Source organism: Trachypithecus francoisi, unplaced genomic scaffold (genome assembly GCF_009764315.1).
Source record: "Trachypithecus francoisi isolate TF-2019V2 unplaced genomic scaffold, Tfra_2.0 Lachesis_group4, whole genome shotgun sequence".
NCBI lineage: Eukaryota > Metazoa > Chordata > Mammalia > Primates > Cercopithecidae > Trachypithecus > Trachypithecus francoisi.
The window spans coordinates 112,439,641-112,464,170 of record NW_022681469.1 but is presented as its reverse complement, the minus strand read 5'-3'; the positions used below and the strand labels follow the sequence as shown (position 1 = coordinate 112,464,170).

The 24,530-nt window shown below is 48.3% G+C and overlaps 1 protein-coding gene across 1 annotated transcript; it reads right to left on the bottom strand.

The window, feature by feature from the left end:
- Positions 1 to 2,822: 2,822 nt before the first annotated feature.
- Positions 2,823 to 24,050, bottom strand: FAM220A (family with sequence similarity 220 member A). Its single transcript, XM_033194883.1, has 2 exons — positions 23,643 to 24,050; positions 2,823 to 4,625 (listed from the first exon to the last, which is right to left on the bottom strand). Exon 2 carries the CDS (start codon positions 4,542 to 4,544, stop codon positions 3,768 to 3,770), a length of 777 nt encoding a protein of 258 aa, XP_033050774.1. The 5' UTR covers positions 4,545 to 4,625; positions 23,643 to 24,050; the 3' UTR covers positions 2,823 to 3,767.
- Positions 24,051 to 24,530: the final 480 nt, after the last annotated feature.

Here is a 24,530-nt window from a genome sequence, read left to right as displayed (position 1 = left end):
GTTTCCATCTCTGACTTCACACATACTGTTCAGGTAAATGTATTACAATTTTTTTCAGCCAGGCATGGTGGCTCATGCCTGTAATCCCAGCATTTTGGGAGGCTGAGACAGACAGATCATGAGGTCAAGAGATCGAGACCAGCCTGGCCAACATGGTGAAACCCCATCTCTACTAAAAATACAAAAATTAGCTGGGAGTGGTGGCATACACCTGTAATCCCAGCTACTTGGGAGGCTGAGGCAGGATAATTGCTTGAACCCAAAAGGCAGAGGCTGCAGTGAGCCAAGATCATACCATGTGTGCACTCCAGCCTGGGCAACAGAGCAAGATTCTGTATCAAAAAAAAAAAAGAAAAGAAACAAAGAAAAATGCATGTAAAGTGAAGGATTTTTTTTTTGTTTCGTTTTGTTTCGTTTTTTGAGACAGAGTTTCGCTCTCGTTGCCCAGGCTGGAGAGCAATGGCGTGATCTTGGCCCACTGCAACTTCTGCCTCCCGGGTTCAAGTGATTATCCTGCCTCAGCGTCCCAAGTAGCTGGAATTACAGGCGCCCACCACCACGCCCCGGCTAATTTTTGTATTTTTATTAGAGACACGGTTTTGTCATGTTGGTCAGGCTGGTCTCGAACTCCCAACCTCAGCTGATCCACCCACCTCAGCCTCCTAAAGTGCTGGGACTACAGGTGTGAGCCACCACCCCCAGCATGCACACCATATTTTAACGTCACAATATGAAAGCACGTCAGCTCACACCTGTAATCTTAGCACTATAGGGGCTGAGGCAGGAGGATTGCTTGAGGCCAGGAGTCAAGACCAGCCTAAGCAACACAGTGAGAACTTGTCTCTCCAAAAAAAAAAAAAAAAAAACTATAAAAAAAATATTAATATATCACTGGATGCTTAATAGGGAATTCTGTACTTTTTGCAATTGGCTGAACATACATATACTTGCAACCTACAAAACAAAGGAAATAAAACAGTTGGTGGGTCATGGAAAGTTCAATCCCAAAGGAGTAAACTTCATTTTTTAAAAAAAGGAAGGCCGGGCAAGGTGGCTCATGCCTGTAATCCCAGCACTTTGGGAGGCCAAGGTGGGCAGATCACCTGAGGTAGAGAGTTCGAGACCAACCTGGTCAACATGGAGAAACCCCGTCTCTACTAAAAATACAAAATTAGCCAGGCATGGTGGTGCATGCCTGTAATCCCAGCTGCTCGGGAGGCTGAGGCAGGAGAATTGCTTGAACCTGGGAGGCAGAGGTTGCAGTAAGCCGAGATCGCATCATTGCACTCCAGCCTGGGAAACAAGAGCAAAACTCAGTCTCAAAAAAGAAAAAAAGAAAAGGCCAGGGACAGTGGCTCATGCCTGTAATCCCAGCCCTTTGAGAGGCTGATGCGGGTGGATCACGAGGTCAGGAGATTGAGACCATCTTGGCTAACATGGTGAAACCCCATCTCTACTAAAGATACCAAAAAAAAAAAAAAAAAATTAGCTGGGCGTGGTGGTGGGCGCCTGTAGTCCCAGCTACTCGGGAGGCTAAGCCAGGAGAATGGCGTGAACCCGGGAGGCGGAGCTTGCAGTGAGCCGAGATGGCGCCACTGCACTCCAGCCTGGGTGACAGAGCAAGACTCCGTCTCAAAAAAAAACGGGGAAGTAAAAGGAGGGCTTGACAAGAAAACATTCCCTATTTCAAAACACTTAAAAGTGTCCTCTTCTCACCTTGCAATAGATCACAGTGACACCAAAAGGGCATGGCTATTCAGCAGGGTTTTAATTGCTCCACCAAGGCAGGGTCACTTAGATTAGATGGAGACGGTTTGTCTCGTAGGACTTTTTCTTTGGGACCCTGAGCACCAACCCAAAGGATCACAAGGCACGACTTCATTGTTTTCTGGGAGCAGAGTGAGAGTTGAGTTCCGGTCTAGCTTTATATTTTGTTTTTCAAGCTCTGCTTCTAATCTTGTGCACTGGCAACCTATCTTGATGTCTAAAAAAAAGAAAAAAAAAAAAGTATTAGGGGGTCGGGTGCAGTGGCTCACACCTGTAATCCCAGCACTTTGGGAGGCCTAGGCAGGTGGATCACCTGAGGTCATCAATTTTGAGATCAGCCTGTCCAACATGGTGAAACCCTGTCTCTACTGAAAATACAAAAATTAACTGGGCATGGTGGCAGGCACCCATAATCCCAGCTACTCGGGAGGCTGAGGCAGGAGAATCACTTGAACCCGGGAGGCGGAGGTTGCAGTGAGCTGAGATCACGCCATTCCACTCCAGCCTGGGCAACTGGAGTGAAACTCCATCTCAAAACAAACAAACAAACAAAAAGGCCTGGCACGGCGGCTCATGCCTGTAATCCCAGCACTTTGGGAGGCCGAGGCGGGCAGATCACAAAGTCAGGAGATCAAGACCATCCTGGCTAACACGGTGAAACCATGTCTTTACTAAAAAATACAAAAAATCAGCCAGCGTGGTGGGGAGCGCCTGTAGTCCCAGCTACTTGGGAGGCTGAGGCAGGGGAATGGCATGAACCCAGGGGGTGGAGCTTGCAGTGAGCTGAGATTGCACCACTGCACTCTAGCCTGGGTGACAGAACAATACTCCGTCTCAAAAAAAAAATGTCCACAGTGGCATGCAACTGTAGTCCTAGCGACGTAGGTGGCTGAGGTGGAGGATCACTGGAGCCCAGGAGTTCAAGGTTATAGTAAGCTATGATCACACCACTGCACTCCAGCCTGGGTGCCAGAGCAAGACCCTGTCTCAAATAATAAAAACTATCAGGACGACAACGGCATTAATAAAAATACAAGAAGAACCAAGACCACACATATAAAATAAGACATATTAGGCTAAAGAACAAATTTTATTTTTCATTTTCCCCAAACACTAAAATAGCACATGGCATAGTAATTCAGCACACAACATAAACTGGTATATGCAATCAATAATCCTGAAAATGGTTAAGCCTCACTTTGGGAGTCTTTAAAAACTTACGCCCTTAAAGGATCTTTATTAAAGTCATCAACAGACAACAAAAGGAGTCAACTGGAAAATTTTTAGGTTACAAGATACTGCAATTCCTAGAGTCTGAGAAACGTTTTATGAGGGAAATAACTCGATTTGCTTCTCTGTAACTGAGTTACTTTTTTCCCGAGCTCATTCTTGTTTAAGGTAACACTGCCAGGGTTCTGAGAAGGGATCTTCTAAAGGTAAACTTAATATTGCAACTTTCACCACAGGGCCTCTGTCTACATTGCATTTCAAGTGGAAGGAAAGGGGTGTGAAAAGTGAGATCAAATTTTGCTGTAGACCAAAATCATTCTACAAAATGTAGAAATGGTAACAGCTTACCACGAATTCAACAAGATTTAACGCCAAGTACAGCGGTGTAGACTTTACGAGTATCCATTTCCACTGGGTGATCGACAAGCCGAAGGGACACACAGGATTTGGGACAGTAGCCCTTTAGAATGGGTGTTGAAGACAGAATTTCATGGTAAATCCGTATGTTCTAATCTGATACTTACAAAGGCTATGATCATCTCCTGAAATGTTTCCCAACTCTTTATATGTCACAATTTAACACATGCTAAAAAATTTCCTTCCGCATCAACTGGCTTTGAATTTAAACTCAATTTCCTTTAAGTCTGCCAGGTCGTACAAACTACAGCAGGAACCTAAGGGCTGCACAGTTTGCATCCAGATTTAATGTGAAAGAAATCATTCTAAGACAACTCTTAAAATTAATCTATTTGTATTGTTCTGCTTGTACCTTAACTATGGCATAATGCATTTGCTAATTCAAAAGGTTGCAGAGCCAGTAACCCCAGCGTTATCTGCAGATCATCCGAGGTGTTTTTAAGCATTTTCTTGAATTCTATTGTTTGCTTTGAAAACGTGGGCTTTAAATGGTCAAGGAAAACTCGTTTTGTCTCATTCAGGAGCACTTCGGGACACGCGTGCAGTGTTGCAGACAGGACGGAGTGCAGGCAAGAGGGTTCCAACTCAGAGCCCAGACCCTTGGGAAGAGCACTTGGTGGGTCATCCTGAAAACTTCCCATTTCTGTCAGTTTTTGATGGCGTAGCAGTCGTGACACCCGAGGCTCTCCTTTGGTGTACTGTCCTCTGTAGCCATCGGTGGCCCTGGGCCCTCCTCTGAGCCAGTCCCGCTCCAGAGCTTCAACACCACTGCAGGCCACCTGAGCAAAATACTCTGTTGGAGCAGGGAGCAAACCCACAGCTGTGCTCCGAGTAGCTGCTGAGGCTGGATTTCTTCTTACTGATTCTTTCACATATGGAAGCACTGGGCTGCCACCGTGAAGCCAGAGGCCAGCCCCGCTCGGATCCTTTCTCATTTCCAATGATAATGCCTCACTCTGTGAATTTCCATCAACCACAGGCTTATTCATCCAGGAGGGTGCATCTGCAGGCCAAAGGCCCTCCGTCGGCATTCTTTTCTTAAGGCTGTATGACAGTTTGTTCGAGTCACCTCCTCCGGCCTGCTGCACTTGTGCCAGGCAGGTGCCGAGGGGCCCTCTTCTGTCCCTCATGCTTCGTATTCTTGGATGCGCTGGGCCTGAGGTCACGCCTTTGTCAGTCCAGGAGGGCCTTCAATGGATCTCAATATGAACCTAGGAAAGGGAATCAAATTAAAGTTCTAAAATGAAGACAAATGGGTCTTTTTTCTTTTTTTTTTTTTTTTTGAGATGGAGTCTTGCTCTGTCACCCAGGCTGGAGTGCAGTGGCACGATCTCGGCTCACTGCAACCACCACCTTCTAGGTTCAAGCGATTCTCTCGCCTCAGCCTCCCAAGTAGCTGGGATTATAGGCGCTTGACACCACACCTGGCTGATTTTTAGATTTTTAGTAGGGACGGGGTTTCACCATGTTGGCCAGGCTGGTCTCAAACTCCTGACCTCAGGTGATCCGCCTGCCTCAGCCTCCCAAAGTGCTTGGATTACAGGCGTGAGCCACCACGCCCGGCCGACATATGGGTCTTAAGAGCATCTACACTCACCAAATATTTCCTAACAAACACTAAGATCTTTAGGACAGTCTCCACACAGTTTCACCATATTGGTAAGGCTGGTTTTGAACTCCTGACCTCAGGTGATCCACCTGCCTCAGCATCCCAAAGTGCTGGGATTACAAGTGTGAGCCACCACGCCCGGCCATAATTATGGTTTTTGTTTTGTTTTTTTTGAGACAGAGTCTTGCTCTGTCGCCCACACTGGGTGACAGGCGTGTACCACCACATCTGCTAATTTTTTGTATTTTTAGTAGAGATGAGGTTTCACCAAGTTAGTTGGGATGGTCTTGATCTCCTGACCTCATGATCCACCTGCCTCGGCCTCCCAAAGTACTGGGATGACAGGAGTGAGCCACCACGCCCAGCCTGGTAGAGAACATTTTGTGGGCTTAGTTCCCCACCCTCAAATTAGCAAATAATAGAGTTTTTCTTTTTTTTTTTTTTGAGACGGTGTTTCGCTCTTGTTGCCTAGGCTGGAGTGCAACGGCACAATCTCGGCTCACTGCAACCTCCACCTCTCGGGTTTGGGTGATTCTCCTGCCTTAGCCTTTCAAGTAGCTGGGATTACAGGTGCCTGCCACCACACCCAGGTAACTTGGTTTTTGTATTTTTAGTAGAGATGAGGTTTCACCATGTTGGCCAAGTGAAATTAGCCGGGTGTGGTGGCAGGCGTCTGTAATCCCAGCTACTCAGGAGGCTGAGGTGGGAAAATCACTTGAACCCAGGAGGTGGAAGTTGCAGTGAGCTGAGATCATGCCACTGCACTACAGCCTGGGCAAGAGAGCGAGACTCCATCTCAGGAAAAAAAAAAAAAAATTGCAAAAAGGCTTTGAAATGAACAAAAAAATTCGATGACTGGGCATGCTACCCAGTGCATCCTTCGGGTTATGTAATTTTATCGGGACCAGCACCTTCATTGTCTCTGAGCTGCTTTACAACTCTGTCATTTGCCAAAAACCTTAAGAGTAAGGCAAACAAGTTCCTGTCCAAAGAAAACAGTCTGGCCGGGCGCGGTGGCTCAAGCCTGTAATCCCAGCACTTTGGGAGGCCGAGACGGGCGGATCACGAGGTCAGGAGATCGAGACTATCCTGGCTAACATGGTGAAAGCCCGTCTCTACTAAAAAAATACAAAAAAAAACTAGCCGGGCGAGGTGGCGGGTGCCTGTAGTCCCAGCTACTCGGAAGGCTGAGGCAGGAGAATGGCGTAAACCCGGGAGGCGGAGCTTGCAGTGAGCTGAGATCCGGCCACTGCACTCCAGCCTGGGCGACAGAGCGAGACTCTGTCTCAAAAAAAAAAAAAAAAAAAAAACACTCTGATTAGTTTCATTAGACAAATGAGTCTCGTGGAATGTACTGATCGCTGCCCTATGGATATTGGCCAGCTTTGCATCTATCTGTAAATTCACTTTTGAGTGTTCCCTGAATTTTCTTTTAAACTGGTTATAACATCATATTAGTTTCCTTATTAAGTGACAAATTAAATGTAATTTTGATACATGATGTGTTCACTTAAAAACCACCACCACCCTCAGCCAGGCGTGGTGGCTCACGCCTGTAAACGCAGCAGCCATAGTCCCAGATTCTCAGGAGGATGATGTGGGAGGATCGCTTAAGCCTGGGAGGCAGAGGTTGCAGTGAGCTGAGATCGAGTCACTGCCCTCTGACCTGGGCGATGGAGTCAGACCCTGTCTCAAAAAAAAAAAAATTAAAATGAAAAAGCAGCAACACTGAAAGGATCAGCTACAGCTGAAAGTGGCTGATGCGGATGGAGAAATGGCAGGTAGGAAACTGCTGTTTCTCTAATCTTATGGAACTAGGAGACTCTTTATGCTACATGGACGTATAATTGCATTAAGATTTGTTGTAAATTTTGGCCAGGCACGGTGGCTCATGCCTGTAATCTCAGCACTTTGGGAGGCCAAGACGGGCGAATCATGAGGTCAGGAGTTCGAGACGAGCCTGGTCAACATGGTGAAACCCTGTCTCTACTAAAAATACAAAACTTGGCCAGGCGTGGTGGCAGACACCTGTAATCCCAGCTACTAGGGAGGCTGAAGCAAAAGAATTGCGTGAACTCAGGAGGCAGAGGTTGCAGTGAGCCGAGATCCCACCACTGCACTCCAGTCTGGTGACAGAGCAAGACCCCATCTCAAATAAAAAATAAATTAGAAAAAAAAAACCACTGGGGAGAAAATGAAGGATGCAATTTTTATTGGAGGCTGAAAGAGAAAGCAGGGAGTTTAGAGAAAGAGGCCCTGGGCCATGTCACAGGGAGCTGGTGATGGGAGCTAGCCAGGAAGCTTCAGCAAGGACAGGAGGGTTGGATTTGCATTTCAGATGAATTATTCTGGCTGCACTGTGATGGACAGACTGGAAATGGTTCAGAATAGACACATCAGTTAGGAGGCTATTCCATAGAGTAGGAAAAAGAAAGAAAGGCTGTGATCATAAGCAGGGACAGACTGAAGTTTCATATTGTTGTTGTTTTTGAGACAAGGTCTCACTCTGCCACCCAGGCTGGAGGACAATGGCATGATCACAGCTCACTGCAGCCTTGAACTTCTGGGCTCAAGCAATCCTCCTAACTCAGCCTCCTGTGTCGCTGGGACTACAGGCAGGCACCACCACACCTGGCAAATTTTTTTTAATCAGAGCAGGAACAGAAGTTTATTACAAAGCTCTAGAGTGAGAAAGGAAAGTGCAATTCGAAGAGATCCAAGTGGGTGACTTGAAGAACAGGTGTTTTTTTTTTTTTTTTTTGTAGAGACAGGGTCTCCCCATGTTGCCCAGAGTGGTCTCAAACTCCTGGCCTCTTAAGTGATCCTCCTGCGTCAGCCTCCCAAGTAGCTGGGATTACAGGTGTGTATCACCGTGCCTTGCTAAAGTATTTTTTAAAAGTTGTTGACTGGCTGGGTGCAGTGGCTCATGCCTGTAATCCCAGCACTTTGGGAGGCCTAGATGGGTGGATCACCTGAGGTCAGGAGTTCAAGACCAGCCTGAACAACATGGTAAAAGCTCATCTCTACTAAAAATACAAAAATCAGCTGGGCGTGGTGGCACATGCCTATAGTCCCTGCTACTTGGGAGGGTGAAGCAGGAGAACAGCTTGAGCCCCACAGGCAGAGGTTGCAGTGACCTGAGATCGCGCCACTGCACTCCAGCCTGGGTGACAGAGCGAGACTCTGTCTCAAAAAAATAAATAAATAAATATTTAAAAATAAGAATAAAGTTGGTGACTGATTCAATGCAGACGGAGGTGAGAAGACTCACAGGCTTCTGACTTTTAATTCTGGGTGATGAAAGTGTCATTAACTGGAAATGGGAGCAGCAGCAGGTCCAAAGGAAAGTTAAGTGCAGATTGGGACATACAGAGTTTGACTGTGCAACTTTGGCAAGCAGTTGGAGTCATAACAGTCTTAGCTCAAGACGGGTGTCAGAGCTGGGGACCTAGATCCAGAAGTCGCCAGCTTCTGAGAGGTATATAAAATGATGGCCCTGGTAGAACAAGTCAAGGGACAAAGACAGAAAGTGCTACAGAAGGCCAGGAGCACCAAGACAGACACACCAGGTGGGGCGGGCCCACCACAGACACCAAGGAGAAAGACCCCAAGCATATCAGGAAAATTCAGTGTCCCAGAAGAAGCCAGCTGAGTTGAATGTCTCAAACAAAAGAGAGTGGTCAGATCTGCTTCTTGCACAAAATAATTAGCTATAGAAACTCTGAAAAACTTTACATAATCTTCTAGTCCAGAGTTGTTAAAATGGGGTAACTCCACCAGCAACTTCTTTTTTTTTTTAAGAGATGGAGTCTTGCTCTGTCACCCAGACTGGAGTGCGGTGGCAGGATCACAGCTTACTGCAACCTTCGCCTCCCAGGTTCAATAATTCTCCTGCCTCAGCCTCCCGAGTAGCTAGGACTACAGGTGCACACTGCCACGCCTGGCTAATTTTTTGTATTTTGGTAGAGATGGGGTTCCACTAGTTGCCCAGGCTGGTCTCAAACTCCTAAGCTCAGGCAATCCACCTGCCTTGGCCTCCCAAAGTGCTAGGATTATAGGCGTGAGAAACCACAACCAGCCTGGTTGGTTAGTTAGTTAGTTTGAAATGGAGTTTCACTTTGTTGCCCAGGCTGGAGTGCAATGGCACAATCTCGACTCCCTGCAAACTCCACCTTCTGGGTTCAATTGATTCTCCTGCTTCAGCCTCCTGTGTAGCTGGGATTACAGGCATGCGCCACCACGGCTGGCTAATTTTGTATTTTTAGTAGAAACGGGGTTTCTCCATGTTGATCAGCCTAGTCTCAAACTCCCGAACTCAGGTGATCCACCCACCTTGGCCTCCCAAAGTGGTGGGATTACAGGCGTGAACCACTGCGCCCGGCCAGGGTTTTTACTTTTTGAGACGGAGACTCACTCTGTCACCCAGGCTGGACCGTAGTAGCACAATCTCAGCTCACTGCAACCTCCGCCTCCTGGGTTCAAGTGATTCTCCTGCATCAGCCTCCCAAGTTGTTGGGATTACAGGCACCCACACCACCATGCCCAACTAATTTTTTTTTTTTTTTTTGAGATGGAGTCTCTCTCTTGTTGCCCAAGCTGGAGTGCAATGGTGCAATCTAGGTTCCCTGCATCCTCTGCCTCCTGGGTTCAAGCGATTCTCCTGCCTCAACCTCCTGAGTAGCTGGGATTACAAGCACCCACCACCATGCCTGGCTAATTTTTTTTTTTTTTTTTTTTTTTTTTGAGACGGAGTCTGGCTCTGTCGCCCAGGCTGGAGTGCAGTGGCACTATCTCAGCTCACTGCAAGCTCCGCCTCCCGGGTTTATGCCATTCTCCTGCCTCAGCCTCCCGAGTAGCTGAGACTACAGGCGGCCGCCACCGCGCCCGGCTAATTTTTTGTATTTTAGTAGAGATGGGGTTTCACTATGGTCTCGATCTCCTGACCTTGTGATCCGCCTGCCTCGGCCTCCCAAAGTGCTGGGATTACAGGTGTGAGCCACCGCGCCCGGCTTATGCCTGGCTAATTTTAATTTTTGTATTTTTACTAGAGATGGGGTTTCGCCATGTTGGCCAGCCTGGTCTTGACTTCCTGACTTCAGGTGATCTGCCTGCCTCGGCCTCTCAAAGCGTTGGGACTATAGGTATGAGCCACAGCGCCCGGCCTAGCCATTGTTAATATGGGAGAAAATATTAGAACGTCTTGGTCTGTTTCATTCTTCTTTCTTCTCCCTTTTAACATTTTCTGTGTTTTATAATATGTGCCATATTCTGAGCAAGCAAAATATATACTTTATGAATACTTATATGTATCTTGTGGGACATGCTCAAAAATTTTTACCGATAGAATTGTGACCATTATTCTATATAATTCATTAAAATATATTTGAACCAGGCCAGGTGCAGTGGCTCACACCTGTAATCCCAAAACTTTAGGAGGCACAGACAGAAGGATGGCTTGAGCCCAGGGGTTTGAGATCAGCCTGGGCAACACAGCAAGACCCTGTCTCTACAAAAAAAATTTAAAAGAGTGGCTGGGAGCAGTGGCTCACACCTGTAATCCCAGCATTTTGGGAGGCCAAGACAGGTGGATCACTTGAGGACAGGAGTTTGAGATCAACCTGGCCAACATGGTGAAACCCCATCTCTACTAAAAATACAAAATTAACGGGCATGGTGGTGCGTGCCTGTGGTCCCAGCTACTCGGGAGGGTGAGGCAGGAGAATCGTTTGAACCCGGGAGGCAGAGGCTACAGTGAGCCAAGATAGCACCACTGCACTCCAGCCTGGGCGACAGAGCAAGATTCTGTCTCAAAAAAGAAAAAAAAAATTAAAGTATTAGCTGAGTGTGCTGGTACACACCTGTAGTCCCTGTTACTTGAGAGGCTGAGGTGGGGGAGGATTGCTTGAGCCTGGGAGCTCAAGGCTGCAGTAAGCTGTGATCATACCACTATACTCCAGCCTACACAACAGAGCAAGACTGTGACTCGAAAAAGAAAAGAAAAAACTGTATATATATGAACCATATAAAAGACTACAGGCCAGGCACGGTGGCTCACACCTGTAATCCCAATACTTTGGGAGGCCAAGGCGGGCAGATCTCTTGAGGTCAGAAGTTTGAGACCAGCCTGGCCAACACAGTGAAACCCCATCTCTATTAAAAATACAAAAATTAGCTGGGTATGGTTTCATGTGCCTATAATCCCAGCTATTAGTCAGTCAGGAGGCATGAGACATGAGAATCACTTGAGCCCAGGAAGCAGAGGCTGCCATGAGCCAAGATGGCACCACTGCCTGAGAGACAGAGCAAGACTTCGTCAGAAAGAAAGAAAGAAAGAAACAAAGGACGGAAGGAAGGAAGGAAGGAAGGAAGGAAGGAAGGCAGGGAGGGAAGAAGGGAAGAAAAGAAAAGAAAAGAAAAAAAAGACAAGAAAAGACAAGAAAAGAAAAGAAAGACGTTGCAGTGCAATGGCACAATCATGGCTCACTGCAGCCTCAACTTCCTCAAGCTTGGGACCCATCACCTCACCTTAGCCTCCCAAGTAGCTGGAACCACAGGTGTGTGCCACCACACCCAGCTAATTTTTTGTATTTTTTGTAGAGACAATGTTTTGCCATGTCCCAGGCTGGTCTTGAACTCCTGGGCTCAAGCGATCCACCACCTCAACCTCCCAAAATGCTGGAATTACAGGTGTGAGCCACCATCCCTGGCCATATTCTTTCAAATCTTACATTTATTTTGCTGGTGAAAATGTGCTAAGAATGAACATTATGCTTAAATGGAAGAATTCCTAAATATATTTCAATATATATTGAAATAGGTATTTTAATTCTTTGTTTTTGAGATGGAGTCTCACTCTGTCTCGCCCAGGCTGGAGTGTAGTGGCGCAATCTCGGCTCACTGCAGCCTCTGCTCCCCGCGCTCAAGCGACTCTCCTGTTTCAGCCTCCCAAGTAGCTGAGACTACAGGTGTATGCTACCATGGCCCTGCTGGTTTTAGCTGTGTCTTCTCCCTTTTGGGACTAGCCTTGCCAGCCCATTCATTTTGTATTTTGAGTAGAGATGGGGTTTCACCATGTTGGCCAAGCTGGTCTCTAACTCTTGACCTCAGATGATCCGCCCACTTCAGCCTCCCAAAGTGCTGGGATTACAGGCGGGAGCCACTGCGCCCACCCAGTATTTTAATTCTCAAGAAAAACAGGTCATAGAATATGGGACAGCGCTCAGAAAAATTAGTTTCTAACCATTTTTAGTAAGTCCTTGTACAAGGATTTAGCATTATTCAGAAAGGTGAAACATTTGTAGAATTGTGTTAAGGTACTTTAAATAAGGTATCATTGCCGGGCGCGGTGGCTCAAGCCTGTAATCCCAGCACTTTCGGAGGCCGAGACTGGCGGATCACGAGGTCAGGAGATCGAGACCATCCTGGCTAACATGGTGAAACCCCATCTCTACTAAAAAATACAAAAAAAAAAAACTAGCTGGGCGAGGCGGCGGGTGCCTGTAATCCCAGCTACTCGGGAGGCTGAGGCAGGAGAATGGCACAAACCCGGGAGGCAGAGCTTGCAGTGAGCTGAGATAGTGCCACTGCACTCCAGCCTGGGCAACAGAGCCAGACTCCGTCTCAAAAAAAAAAAAAAAGGTATCATTTTTATTTTTTTCATTTTCCTTAGCAAACTAATGCAGTATAAGGTACCGTTAATAATCACTTATTTTATAACTCAGAAACATGAAAAAAATCATTCATTTAATAAGGTAATCATGTATTCAATCATGATAGAATAAACTGTCCCCTAAAGTTCTTCTAGTACTTTAGTATTCAGTAATAAACTAATTCTCTTATCAAAAAGATTTCAATGGGTTATTTATCTGTTTATTTATTTATTTTGAGACAGAGTCTTGCCCTGTCACCCAGGCTGGCGTGCAGTGGTGCAATCTTGGCTCACTGCAACCTCCACCTCCCAGGTTCAAGCAATTTTCCTGCCTCACCCTCCCAAGTAGCTGGGACTACAGGCGCCAGCTGTCATGCCCAGCTAATTTTTGTATTTTTAGTAGAGACAGGGTTTCGTTTGGCCAGGATGCTCTCAAACTCCTGACCTCAGGTGATCCACCTGCCTCGGCCTCCCAAAGTGCTGGGATTACAGGCGTGAACCACCGTGCCCAGTCACAAAAAGACTTCAAGAAGTTATCAAAAACATTTTGGCTCAGAGTCCCCACTAACCTCTTCTGATATTAGACTGTTACACATATTACCTGTATTCTGAGGGTCACAAATAACTTCTAAATAATTTCTAGGCATATTTAAGTCGTTTACGGGTTTTTTCATAGTTTATTCTCAGTATGCTAGAGATATATTGTACCAGATAAAGTATGCCTAAGTGTATACAAAATCAGCTCTTTTTGGCCTCCTCATGCCATGTTAATTCTACAAAATTTAAAAAACAGTGTAAATGATGTTATTACCAACAAAGGTAGCTACCAAAGCGGAGACCACCAGAATGAGGGAAGGAGTCTTACTTTGAACTTCAAGAAAGCAGGTTCAGGAAGAAAAAAGTGCAGCCCTGGGTTTCAGAGGATAAATCCTGCAGCCTATACCTCCCTCTGCCTCCCGCCAAAGATGACAAAGGCTGAACATGAAGCCCGGGAGGTCACAGGGGCGCCGTGCCCGGGGAAACGAGGCTGTCCAGGTATACCCGATCCTCATCACAACAGGAGCGGTCACCTTCCTCGCAGATCCCTGCCCATCTGGGCAGCTGACCTGCCGGACTACAATGGCCTGACCCACTTAGCTGCTGCCCTCGTGGGTGCCTCTACCCTCACCTTCCCTAACCCGAGCTATTCCCGGCCTCCAGGGCATGACGGTGCTGTTGCTTTGTAAACTAAAAATATCTTGGCCCCAATGTTTCTGAAAGAGGGCTGGCAAGGCTAGTCCCAAAGGGGAGAAGACGCAGCCAAAACCAGCAGGGAAACGGTCAGCCTTGAGGGGCTTCTGCACGCAAGGAGAGCTCACACATGCTCCCAGATGGGCTGTCTCCACACGCCTCAGGTGTGAACACTAGCATACCTTAACTCACTGTGCTCATGGCCCAAATGATCAGACTGGAGGCAGCAGAAACAAACCCCCAAATTTCCACACAGCCCAGAGGAGGAGAAACAGGAATGACCGCATCGCTTCTAAACTAAGCTGAAGCATGATCACAAGGAACACACTAACATCACTGAGTTCCTGCTACTCGCCACTTGGCACATCTGAATCACACCTGATGGCCAGGTGCGGTGGCTCACACCTGTAATCCCAGCACTTTCAGAGGCCAAGGTGGGTGGATCACCGGAGGTCAGGGGTTCAAGACCAGCCTGGCCAACATGGTGAAACCCTGTCTGTACTAAAAATACAAACATTACCCAGGAATGGTGGTAGGCACCTGTAATCCCAGCTGCTCAGGAGGCTAAGGTAGGAGAATCACTTGAACCCAGGAAGTGGAGGCTGCAGTGAGCCGAGATCACACCATTGCACTCCAGCCTGGGCGACAAGAACAAGACTCCATCTCAAAAAAAAAAAAAAAAAATTACAGGTGCTGAAAACCTCTGATTCAAGATTCTAAAGATTTTTGGCTGGGTGTAGTGGCTCACGTCTGTAATCCCAGCACTTTGGGAGGCCAAGGCGGGTGGATCACAAGGTCAGCAGATCGAGACCATCCTGGCTAACACAGCAAAACCCCGTCTCTATTAAAAATACAAAAAATTAGCCGGGCGTGGTGGTGGGCGCCTGTACTCCCAGCTACTGGGGAGGCCGAGGCAGGAGAATGGTGGGAACCCTGGAGGCGGAGCTTGCAGTGAGCCGAGACAGTGCCACTGCACTCCAGCCTGGGCGACAGAGCGAGACTCCGTTTCTAAAAAAAGAAAACATTTTCTGCCACACGTTCAATGAGCAATCCTTCATTAAGTCCCGACCCTAAGCCAGGTGCTGTTCTAGGTGCTGGTATTAGGTTGGTATACCAAGCAGACAGTGTCTTCTTAAAGCTTTATTTTCTTTCCTTTCTTTTTTTCTTTTTCTTTGTTTCTTACTTTCGCCTTCTCTCTCTCTTTCTGTCTTATAGAAACAGTGTCTAGGCTGGGAGCGGTGTTTCACGCCTGTAATCCCAACACTTTGGGAGGCTGAGGCAGGCGAATCACGAGGTCAGGAGTTCGAGACCAGCCTGGTCAATATGGTGAAACCCTGTCACTACTAAAAATACAAAAATTAGGTGGGCGTGGTGGTGGGCGCCTGTAGACCCAGCTACTTGGGAGGCTGAGGCAGGAGAATTGCTTGAACCTGGGGGCAGAGGTTGCAGTGAGCCAAGATCCTGCCACTGCATTCCAGCCTGGGTGACAGAGGCTCCATCTCAAAAAAAAAAAAAAAAAGAAAAAGAAAAAGAAAAAAGAAATAGCATCTCACAATGTTGTCCAGGCTGGTGTCAAACTCCTGGGCTCAAGTGATCCTCCCACCTTGGCTTCCCAAATTGTTAGGATTACAAGCATGAGCCACTGCACCCAGCCTTAAAGCTTGCTTTCTAGTGAACCAACATAAAAAGACAAAAAATGCCACAGGCACACGGTGTTTCATTGCAGTACTGTTTGCAGAAAGATCAGTCTGCATCCCACCCATCACATACCAGGATAAACTCCAAATTACATCATATTTGAAAGTTAAAAAATGACATAAGAGGATCAGGATAAAGTACAGGTGAATTCGTTTTATCATTAGAGTTAGGAAGACCTTTCTACTGCTGACAAAAACCAAATGTCAGAAAAGATTGTTAAACTTTGGCTACATAAAAATGAACTTCAGGCCAGGCACGGTGGCTTATGCCTGTAATCCCAGCACTTTGCAGGCCGAGGCAGGTGGATCACTTGAGCCCAGGAGTTCGAGACCAGCCCGGCTAACATGGCAAAACTCCGTCACTACTAAAAATACAAAATTTAGCTGGGCATGGTGGCAGGCACCTATAATCCCAGCTACTCGGGAGGCTGAGGCAGGAGAATCACTTGAAGTCAGGAGGCGGTGGTTGCCAAGTGAGCCAAGATCGCGCCATTGCACTCCAGCCTGGGCGAAAGAACGAGACTCTGTCTCAAAAAAAAAGAGTGATCTTTCTGAAATGGTTAAAGAAGAGTTACATATGATCCAGCAATTCTGCTCTAAGTATGCATCCAAGAGAAATAAAAACCGACGTCCACACAAATCTTACATGCAAATGTTCGTAGTAACATTATTCACATTAGCCAAAAAGTGAAAGCAACCAAAAAGTACAACATAAAAAGACATAAAAGACAAAAACAAAAGACTAAGGAGGGCCGGGTATGATGGCTCAGACTTGTAATCTCAGCACTTTGGGAGGCTGAGGCAGGAGGATTAGTTGAGGCTAGAAGTTTGAGACCAGCCTGGACAATATAGTGAGACCCCGTCTAGACAAAAAATGAAAAAACCAACCAGGCACGGTGGTACATGCGTGTTGCCCCAGCTACTCAGAAGGCTGAAGTGGGAGGATTGTTTGAGTCCGGGAGCTGGAGGCTGTAGTGAGCTATGATCGCACCACTGCACTCCAGCCTGGATGACAGAGGAAGATGCTTCCTCAAAAAAAAAAAAAAAAGAAAAGAAAAGAAAAAAAGAAAAAGAAAGAAAAAGAAAAGAAAAAAAATTGGCCAGGTGCAGTGGCTCATGCCTGTAATCCTAGCACTTTGGGAGGCTGAGGTGGGTGGATCACCTGAGGTCAGGAGTTCGAGACCAGCCTGATCAACGTGGTGAAACCCCATCCCTACTAAAAATACAAAAATTAGCCGGGCATGGTGGCAGGCATCTGTAATCCTAGCTACTCACGAGGCTGAGGCAGGAGAATCACTTGAACCTGGGAGGCGGAGGTTGCAGTGATCTGAAATCATGACATTGCACTCCAGCCTGGGCGACAAGAATGAAACTCCATCTCAAAAAAAATAATAATTATGTAATCCCAGCACTTTGGGAGGCCGAGACGGGCGGATCACGAGGTCAGGAGATCGAGACCATCCTGGCTAACACGGTGAAACCCCGTCTCTACTAAAAAATACAAAAAAATTAGCCGGGCGAGGTGGCGGGCGCCTGTAGTCCCAGCTACTCGGGAGGCTGAGGCAGGAGAATGGCGTGAACCCGGGAGGCGGAGCTTGCAGTGAGCTGAGATCCGGCCACTGCACTCCAGCCTGGGCGGCAGAGCCAGACTCCGTCTCAAAAAAAAAAAAAAATAATAATAATAATAATAATTATATACACATATATATGTCTAGGACTAAGAAACACTTGATTCTTCCCACAGGCCATATAACTGAAAAGTTGTTGGCATGACTCGTTAAATTATAGCAGATTCACAGTACCATTTTTCATCTTGCTTTTACTAAATTTAGTATTTGGTATTGATTCTGTTTAACTGCCTTGTATTTCAAATTCTGTATGAATAAGAAGGATGCTAACAACTCCAGGAGACTAAGGCTTGCTTGCAAATAGTATTTTAAAATCATAACCATTCTCAGTATACAACTGTCTGCATCATTTTCTCATTTAATCATCTTTCATACTAAAGAAGTATTAACCTCCTTAAAACGCCTCACTGCCCTACAAACTAGAGATCTGGGGAGGGAGAGGCCCCATAAATACATTTGGAAAATGGAGTTCTTTATGTCTCATTACTCGTGAAACAGATTCTAACATTCCTGCAATGAAGACGATGGATATGGCTTTTTCTTTTTGGTCTCACTCTGTCACCCATGCTGGAGAGCAGTGGTGCGATCAGAGCTCCCTGCAGCCTTGAACTCCCAGGAATAGGCGATCCTCCCACCTCAGGCTCCCAAGTAGCTGGGACTACAGGTGTGCACCACTACATCCAGCTAATTTTTAATGTTTTGTAGTGATGGCGTCTCACGATGTTGCCCAGGCTTCTCAAGCTCCTGGCCTCAAGTGAGAGTAAAGCATGTTCCAAGGAAAAAAAAAAAAAAAAGGCGGCGGCGTGGGGCTATCCCCTTTCTTACTTCAGAGTCTATTTCCTGTTGCACTTCCTTTTACCAGAAAGCCACAAAAATTAAACCTTCAAATCACGTAAGTTAGTGGTTTTTCACAAATGAACAAAAACTCCAAAACTCGCAGGGGAGCCGTGCGCGGTGGCTCAAGCCTGTAATCCCAGCACTTTGGGAGGCCGAGACGGGCAGGTCACAAGGTCAGGAGATCGAGACCATCCTGGCTAACACGGTGAAACCCCGTCTCTACTAAAGAATACAAAAAACTAGCCGGGCAACGAGGCGGGCGCCTGTAGTCCCAGCTACTTGGGAGGTGGAGGCAGGAGAATGGCGTAAACCTGGGAGGCGTAGCTTGCAGTGAGCTGAGATCTGGCCACCGCACTCCAGCCTGGGCGACAGAGCCAGACTCCATCTCAAAAAAAAAAAAAAAAAAAAAACTCGCAGGGGAGTTGAAAGTAGCAGAGGTAAATATCACGGTCACGAAGAAAGACACCCCACTCCCCACCCCCAGGATGTGAAATGGCTGCTCGCTGCACTTGGTCTAGCCCAAGCCTACAATCTTCACACTTTTTTCTTTTTTTACAGACAAAGTCTTGCTCTGTTCAGCCCAGCCTAGAGGACAGTGGCACAATTACAGCTCACTGCCTCCTCGACCTTCTAGCCTCAAGTGATCCACCTCAGCCTCCCAAGTAGCTGGGACTATAGGCTTGCACCACCACACCGACCTAATTTTTGTATTTTTTTTTGGTAGAGACGGAGTTTCGCCACGTTGCCCAGGCTGGTCTCAAACTCCTCAGTTCAAGCGATCCTCCCACCTCGGACTCCCAAAGTGCTGGGATTACAGGGGTGAGTCACTGCATCTGGCCCATAGAATTCTTTTTTTTAATCTTATTACTATTTTTTTTTTTTTGGAGAGGGAGTCTCGCTGTGTTGCCTAGACTAGAGTGCATTGGCACAAACTTGGCTCACTGTAACTTCCACCTCCCAGTGTTCAAGTAATTCTCCTGCCTCAGCCTCCCAAGTAGCTGGGATTACAGGCACACGTCACCATGCCCGGCTAATTTTTGTATTTTAGTAGAGATGGGGTTTCACCATATTGGCCAGGCTGGTCTCAAACTCTTGACCTCAGGTGATCCGCCTGCCTCAGCCTCCCAAAGTGCTGGGACCTACAGGCGTACATCCCACCACGCCCGGCCAGAGTTCAGCTTTCTTTTACACATGACATGATCAGATTTATGGGAGGGTGTGTGTTTTTGTTGTCGTTTAATTTTAGAGACAGAGTCTCACTCTGTTGCCCAAGCTGGTGTGCAGTGGCATGATCGAGGCTCACTGCATCTTCGGCCTCCTTGTCTCAAGCGATCCTCCCACCTCTGCCTCCCGAGTAGCTGGGATTACAGGAACACACCACCACACCTGGCTAATTTGTTTTTGTACAGACTGGGGTCTTGCTGTGTTGCCCAGGCTGGTCTGGAACTCCTGGGCTCAAGCGATCCTCCCACCTCAGTCTCCCAAAGTGCTAGGATTATAGGCATGAGCCACCACACCCAGCCCTCAGTCTGATTTACGTTTTTAAGAAGTTGCCTCTGCTTGGTGGAGATGGCAGATACTTCAATAGTCCAGGTGAATGGATACACTGGGGTAGACTAGAGAGGTGGTTATAAATAGAGAAGTGGATATATGAAAAAGGCAGATTTCTCAATGGTAAAAAGCAATTTTCACCAAAACAGCATCATGTAGAAGGTTTTCTCTTAGTTTTTGCAATTTTTACAAGTGACTGCAAATTATGTTACTCTAGACAATAGGTTTCAAAAAGAGGAGTACAGGGCCCTTTTTGGGTCTGCAGACACTTTTTGTTTTGCCCTTGAAGTTTATTTTTTTAAAATCTGTTTTTTGGGCTGGGCGCAGTGCCTCACACCTGTAATCTCAGCACTTTGGGAGGCCAAGGTGGGCGGATCACGAGGTCAGGAGATCGAGACCATCCTGGCTGACACAGTAAAACCCCGTCTCTACTAAAAAATACAAAAAAGTAGCTGGGCGTGGTGGTGGGTGCCTGCAGTTCCAGCTACTCAGGAGGCTGAGGCAGGAGAATGGCATGAATCCAGGAGATGGAGCTTGAAGTGAGCTGAGATCGCGCCACTGTACTCCAGTCTAGGCGACAGACCGAGACTCTGTCTCAAAAAAAAAAAAATTTTTTTTTTTTTTGCGACAGAGTCTTGCTGTGTTTCCCAGGCTGGAGTGCAGTGCCACGATCTTGGCTCACTAGAACCTCTACCTCCCAGGTTCAAGTGATTCTCCTGCCTCAGCCTCCCATGTAGCTAGCAATACAGGCGTGCACCATCACACTCACCTAATTTTTGGATTTTTAGTAGAGATGGGGTTTTGCCGTGTTGTCCAGGCTGGTCTTGAACTCCTGACCTTAAGTGATCCACCTGCCTCAGCCTCCCAATATACTGGGATTATAGGCATGAGCCACCATGCCCAGCCAAAGTTTCTTTCTCAAAAATCTGAATTGGCAATCTAAAAATCTTGATTTCTGATTTCTCTTGGTGCTGACTAGATCCAGCAAACACTAGGCCCCTATTTCCGAAGGTGGTAACCGGGGAGGGCACAGGCCTTCTGGTTTACCAGTCCCCTGACCTGATCCAGCAGCACCCTTCACTCAATTCAAGCCACTTGCTGGAGGTTCTGACCCCTCTCATCAGGTACCATTTCAGGATGCCACCAGCCCTTGCTCACACGAAAGTACCTCAATTTGGATCTCAAAATAAAGAGGCCAGTTCATCTCAACTCATTTATTTATTTATTTATTTGAGACAGCATCTCACTGTCACCCAGGCTGGAGGGCAGTGGCACAACTCAGCTCACTGGAACCTCTGCCTCCCAGACTCAAGCGATCCTCCCACCTCAGCACCCCAAGTAGCTGGGACTACAGGCTCATGCCGCCATTGCCCGGCCACCAGGCCCAGCTAATTTTTTTGTATTTTAGTAAAGACAGGGTTTTACCATGTAGCCCAGGGTGGTCTCAAACTCCTGAGCTCAAGCGACCCACACGCCTTGACCTCCCAAAGTGTTGGGATTACAGGAGTGAGCCACTGCGCCCGGTCACCTTCACTCAATTTTGATCAACAGCCAGTGTTAGGTTTCATGTTAACTACCATCACCTGTCAAGCACCAGACACCTGAAGACCCGTTACCGGGACGATCATACTTGGATATAGCCAAACCAACATTAGGAAGGGAAGGCACCTGCAGTGTCTCACAACTGGGTGGTACTACCGCTCAGACTGGTTCATTCTGCACGCCAGGGAGCAACCCAAGTACCGTCCAACTGTGACCTCCCAAAGGAGGGTCCCTCCTTCATCACAGAGGTATGCAAATGGAATGCAAGAGGGGTGCAGTACTTGGCCACCTTTCTTTGAGAAAGAATTCTCGAGTTGACAGCTTTTCTTTTTTTTTTTTTTTTTTTGAGGCAGAGTCTCGCTCTGTTGCCCAGACTGGAGTGCAGTGGCGCAATCTCGGCTCACTGCAAGCTCCGCCTCCCGGGTTCACGCCATTCTCCTGCCTCAGCCTCCCGAGTAGCTGGGACTACAGGCGCCCGCCACCTCGCCCGGCTAGTTTTTTGTATTTTTAGTAGAGACGGGGTTTCACCATGTTAGCCAGGATGGTCTCGATCTCCTGACCTCGTGATCCGCCCGTCTCGGCTCCCAAAGTGCTGGGATTACAGGCTTGAGCCACCGCGCCCGGCCAACAGCTTTTCCTTCCACTAGAAAAAGTCATCTGAGTGGCCGGGCACGGTGGCTCAAGCCTGTAATCCCAGCACTTTGGGAGGCCGAGACAGGCGGATCACGAGGTCAGGAGATCGAGACCATCCTGGCTAACACGGTGAAACCCCGTCTCTACTAAAAACTACAAAAAACTAGCCAGGCGACGTGGCGGCGCCTGTAGTCCCAGCTACTCGGGAGGCTGAGACAGGAGAATGGCATAAACCCGGGAGGCGGAGCTTGCAGTGAGCTGAGATCCGGCCACAGCACTCCAGCCCGGGCGACAGAGCGAGACTCCGTCTCAAAAAAAAAAAAAAAAGAAAAAGTCATCTGAGGCCGGGCTCACTGGGTCCTGACTGTAATCCTAGTGCTTTGGGAGGGCAAGGCAGGAGGATCGCTTGAGACCAGAAGTTTGAGACCAGTCTTGGCAACATAGTGAGACCTTGTCTCTACCAAAAAAGGAAAGAAAAAAGAAAGAAAAAGGCAACTGAAATTCAAGGGATGTAGAAATATCAGTCTCTTGGCTGGGCGCAGTGGCTCACGCCTGTAAGCCCAGCACTTTGGGAGGTCGAGGCAGGCAGATCACTTGAGGTCAGGAGTTTGAGACCAGCCTGGCCAACATGGTGAAAACCCAACTCTATTTAAAAATACAAAAATTAGCCCAGCGTGGTGGTGGGCACCTGTAGTCCCAGCTACTCAGGAAGCTGAGAAGAATCACTTGAACTCCGGAGGCAGAGGTTGCAGTTAGCCGAGATTGCACCACCGCACTCCAGCCTGAGCAAGAGTAAGACTCTGTCTCAGAAATAAATTTAAAAAAAAAAGGAAATATCAATTTTTTATAGCACAGGCAGTCTCCAGGGTGCTGCAGTGTGAGCATACTCTAGGATCAGCTGAATGGTTCCAGGTCTCTGAAAAGTTTTGTGCTTCTACCTCTCCCATTTTATTTTCCCTAGTCTTCACCCTTACACCTCAGTTCTACCTCTGGCCAAAATAAGTAAGGTACATTTATCAAAACACTGTTAACTTCCAATCCATTTTTAGTTTCAAGGATAACATAAAATGTCTTTGCAAGCCAGATGTGGTGGTTCATGCTTATAATCCGAGCACTGGAAGGCCAAGATGGGAGGATCTCTTGAGGCCAGGAGTTCGAGACCAGCCTGGACAACACAGTGAGAACCCCCCCTTTTTTTTTTTTGAGACGGAGTTTCCCTCTTGCTGCCCAGGCTGGAGCGCAATGGAGCGATTCTCGACTCACGTCCGCCTCCCGGGTTCCAGCGATTCTCCCGTCTCAGCCTCCCGAGTAGCAGGGATTACAGGCATGCGCCACCACGCCTGGCTAATTTTGTATTTTTAGTAGAGACAGGGTTTCTCCGTGTTGGTCAGGCTGGTCTCTATCTCCCGACCTAAGGTGATCCGCCCGCCTCAGCCTCCCAAAGTGCTGGGATTACAGGCGTGAGCCACCGCGACCGGCCGAGACCCCCGTCTTCACAATTAAAAAAAAAGGGGGGGGGGAGTTTGCAAAGTTTCGAACTAGAAAATTTACCCAACATTTAGTAAAGGTCCTCTTCAACACCCTTCCAGCCCATGCAATCTCGGACCCCACCTCCCGAGCTGCTGGACGTTCCCCAAGGCAAGTCGCTTAACCTGACCCCCACTGCCGCGTTTGCAGAAGGGGGATAAGGACCATCTCAGTGGGTCTACCCAAAGTGGGGTCGCACGGGAAAATGCACGGTGCTTGGCATACACTCAGCTTCGAGGCAGTGGCAGCTGCCGTGGGGTTTGCATCCCGCTGGCGAGACGGGCGCTCGGGGAGGGCCGGGGTTCGGGCGGGCACGGCTCACCCACCTGCAGGCGGACGTTGAGCATCATGGAAGCCACGATGTAGAGGTAGGGGAAGTTGATGCGCAGCCGCCACGCCAGGTCGAAGAAGATGAGCAGCGTGCGAGTCAGCCCCTTGCAGAAGACTCCATAGGAGCGGGCGGCGGCCGAGCGTGAGAGCCGGACAGCCAGGCCCGACAGAGCCGCCGCCATATAGAGACCGGCGCTCCCACAGCCCGCCCGCCCGCCCTCTCCGCGCCGCGTCGCCCCGGCCGCTGGCCCTCGCCTGGCGAGTTCACTGAGTGAGGGAGGCGGCGGCTAGACCGGCGGGCGGGCGGGCCGCAGGGGAGCGGAGACCGCACGTCACGCTAGGAGAAGCGCCTCCGCTAGCCGCCGCCTGTTCCCAGGCCGGCCGCGCAGCCTGACGTCACAAAGCCAGCCACGCGCCTGCGCGGCCCACAGGCCCCGCCCCCTGGACACGCCCCCCGCCACCTTGTTGCAGGCAAGATGCGCATGCGCGGGAGAGGAGGCGTGGGGTCGAGGCTGATGCGCTGTCTCCGTCCGCCCCCTACTGGTGAGTTTGAAAATGAAGACAAAGGGAGGCGATGGACTGTAGCAATGGTTGCAGACAAAGTGAATGTATTTAATGCCGCTGAACTATACATTTAAAAATGGTTGGCCGGGCGCGGTGGCTCAAGCCTGTAATCCCAGCACTTTGGGAGGCCGAGACGGGTGGATCGCGAGGTCAGGAGATCGAGACCATCCTGGCTAACACGGCGAAACCCCGTCTCTACTAAAAAATACAAAAAACTAGCCGGGCGAGTTGGCGGGCGCGTTGGCGGGCGCCTGTAGTCCCAGCTACTCGGGAGGCGGAGGCAGGAGAACGGCGTAAACCCGGGAGCCGGAGCTTGCAGT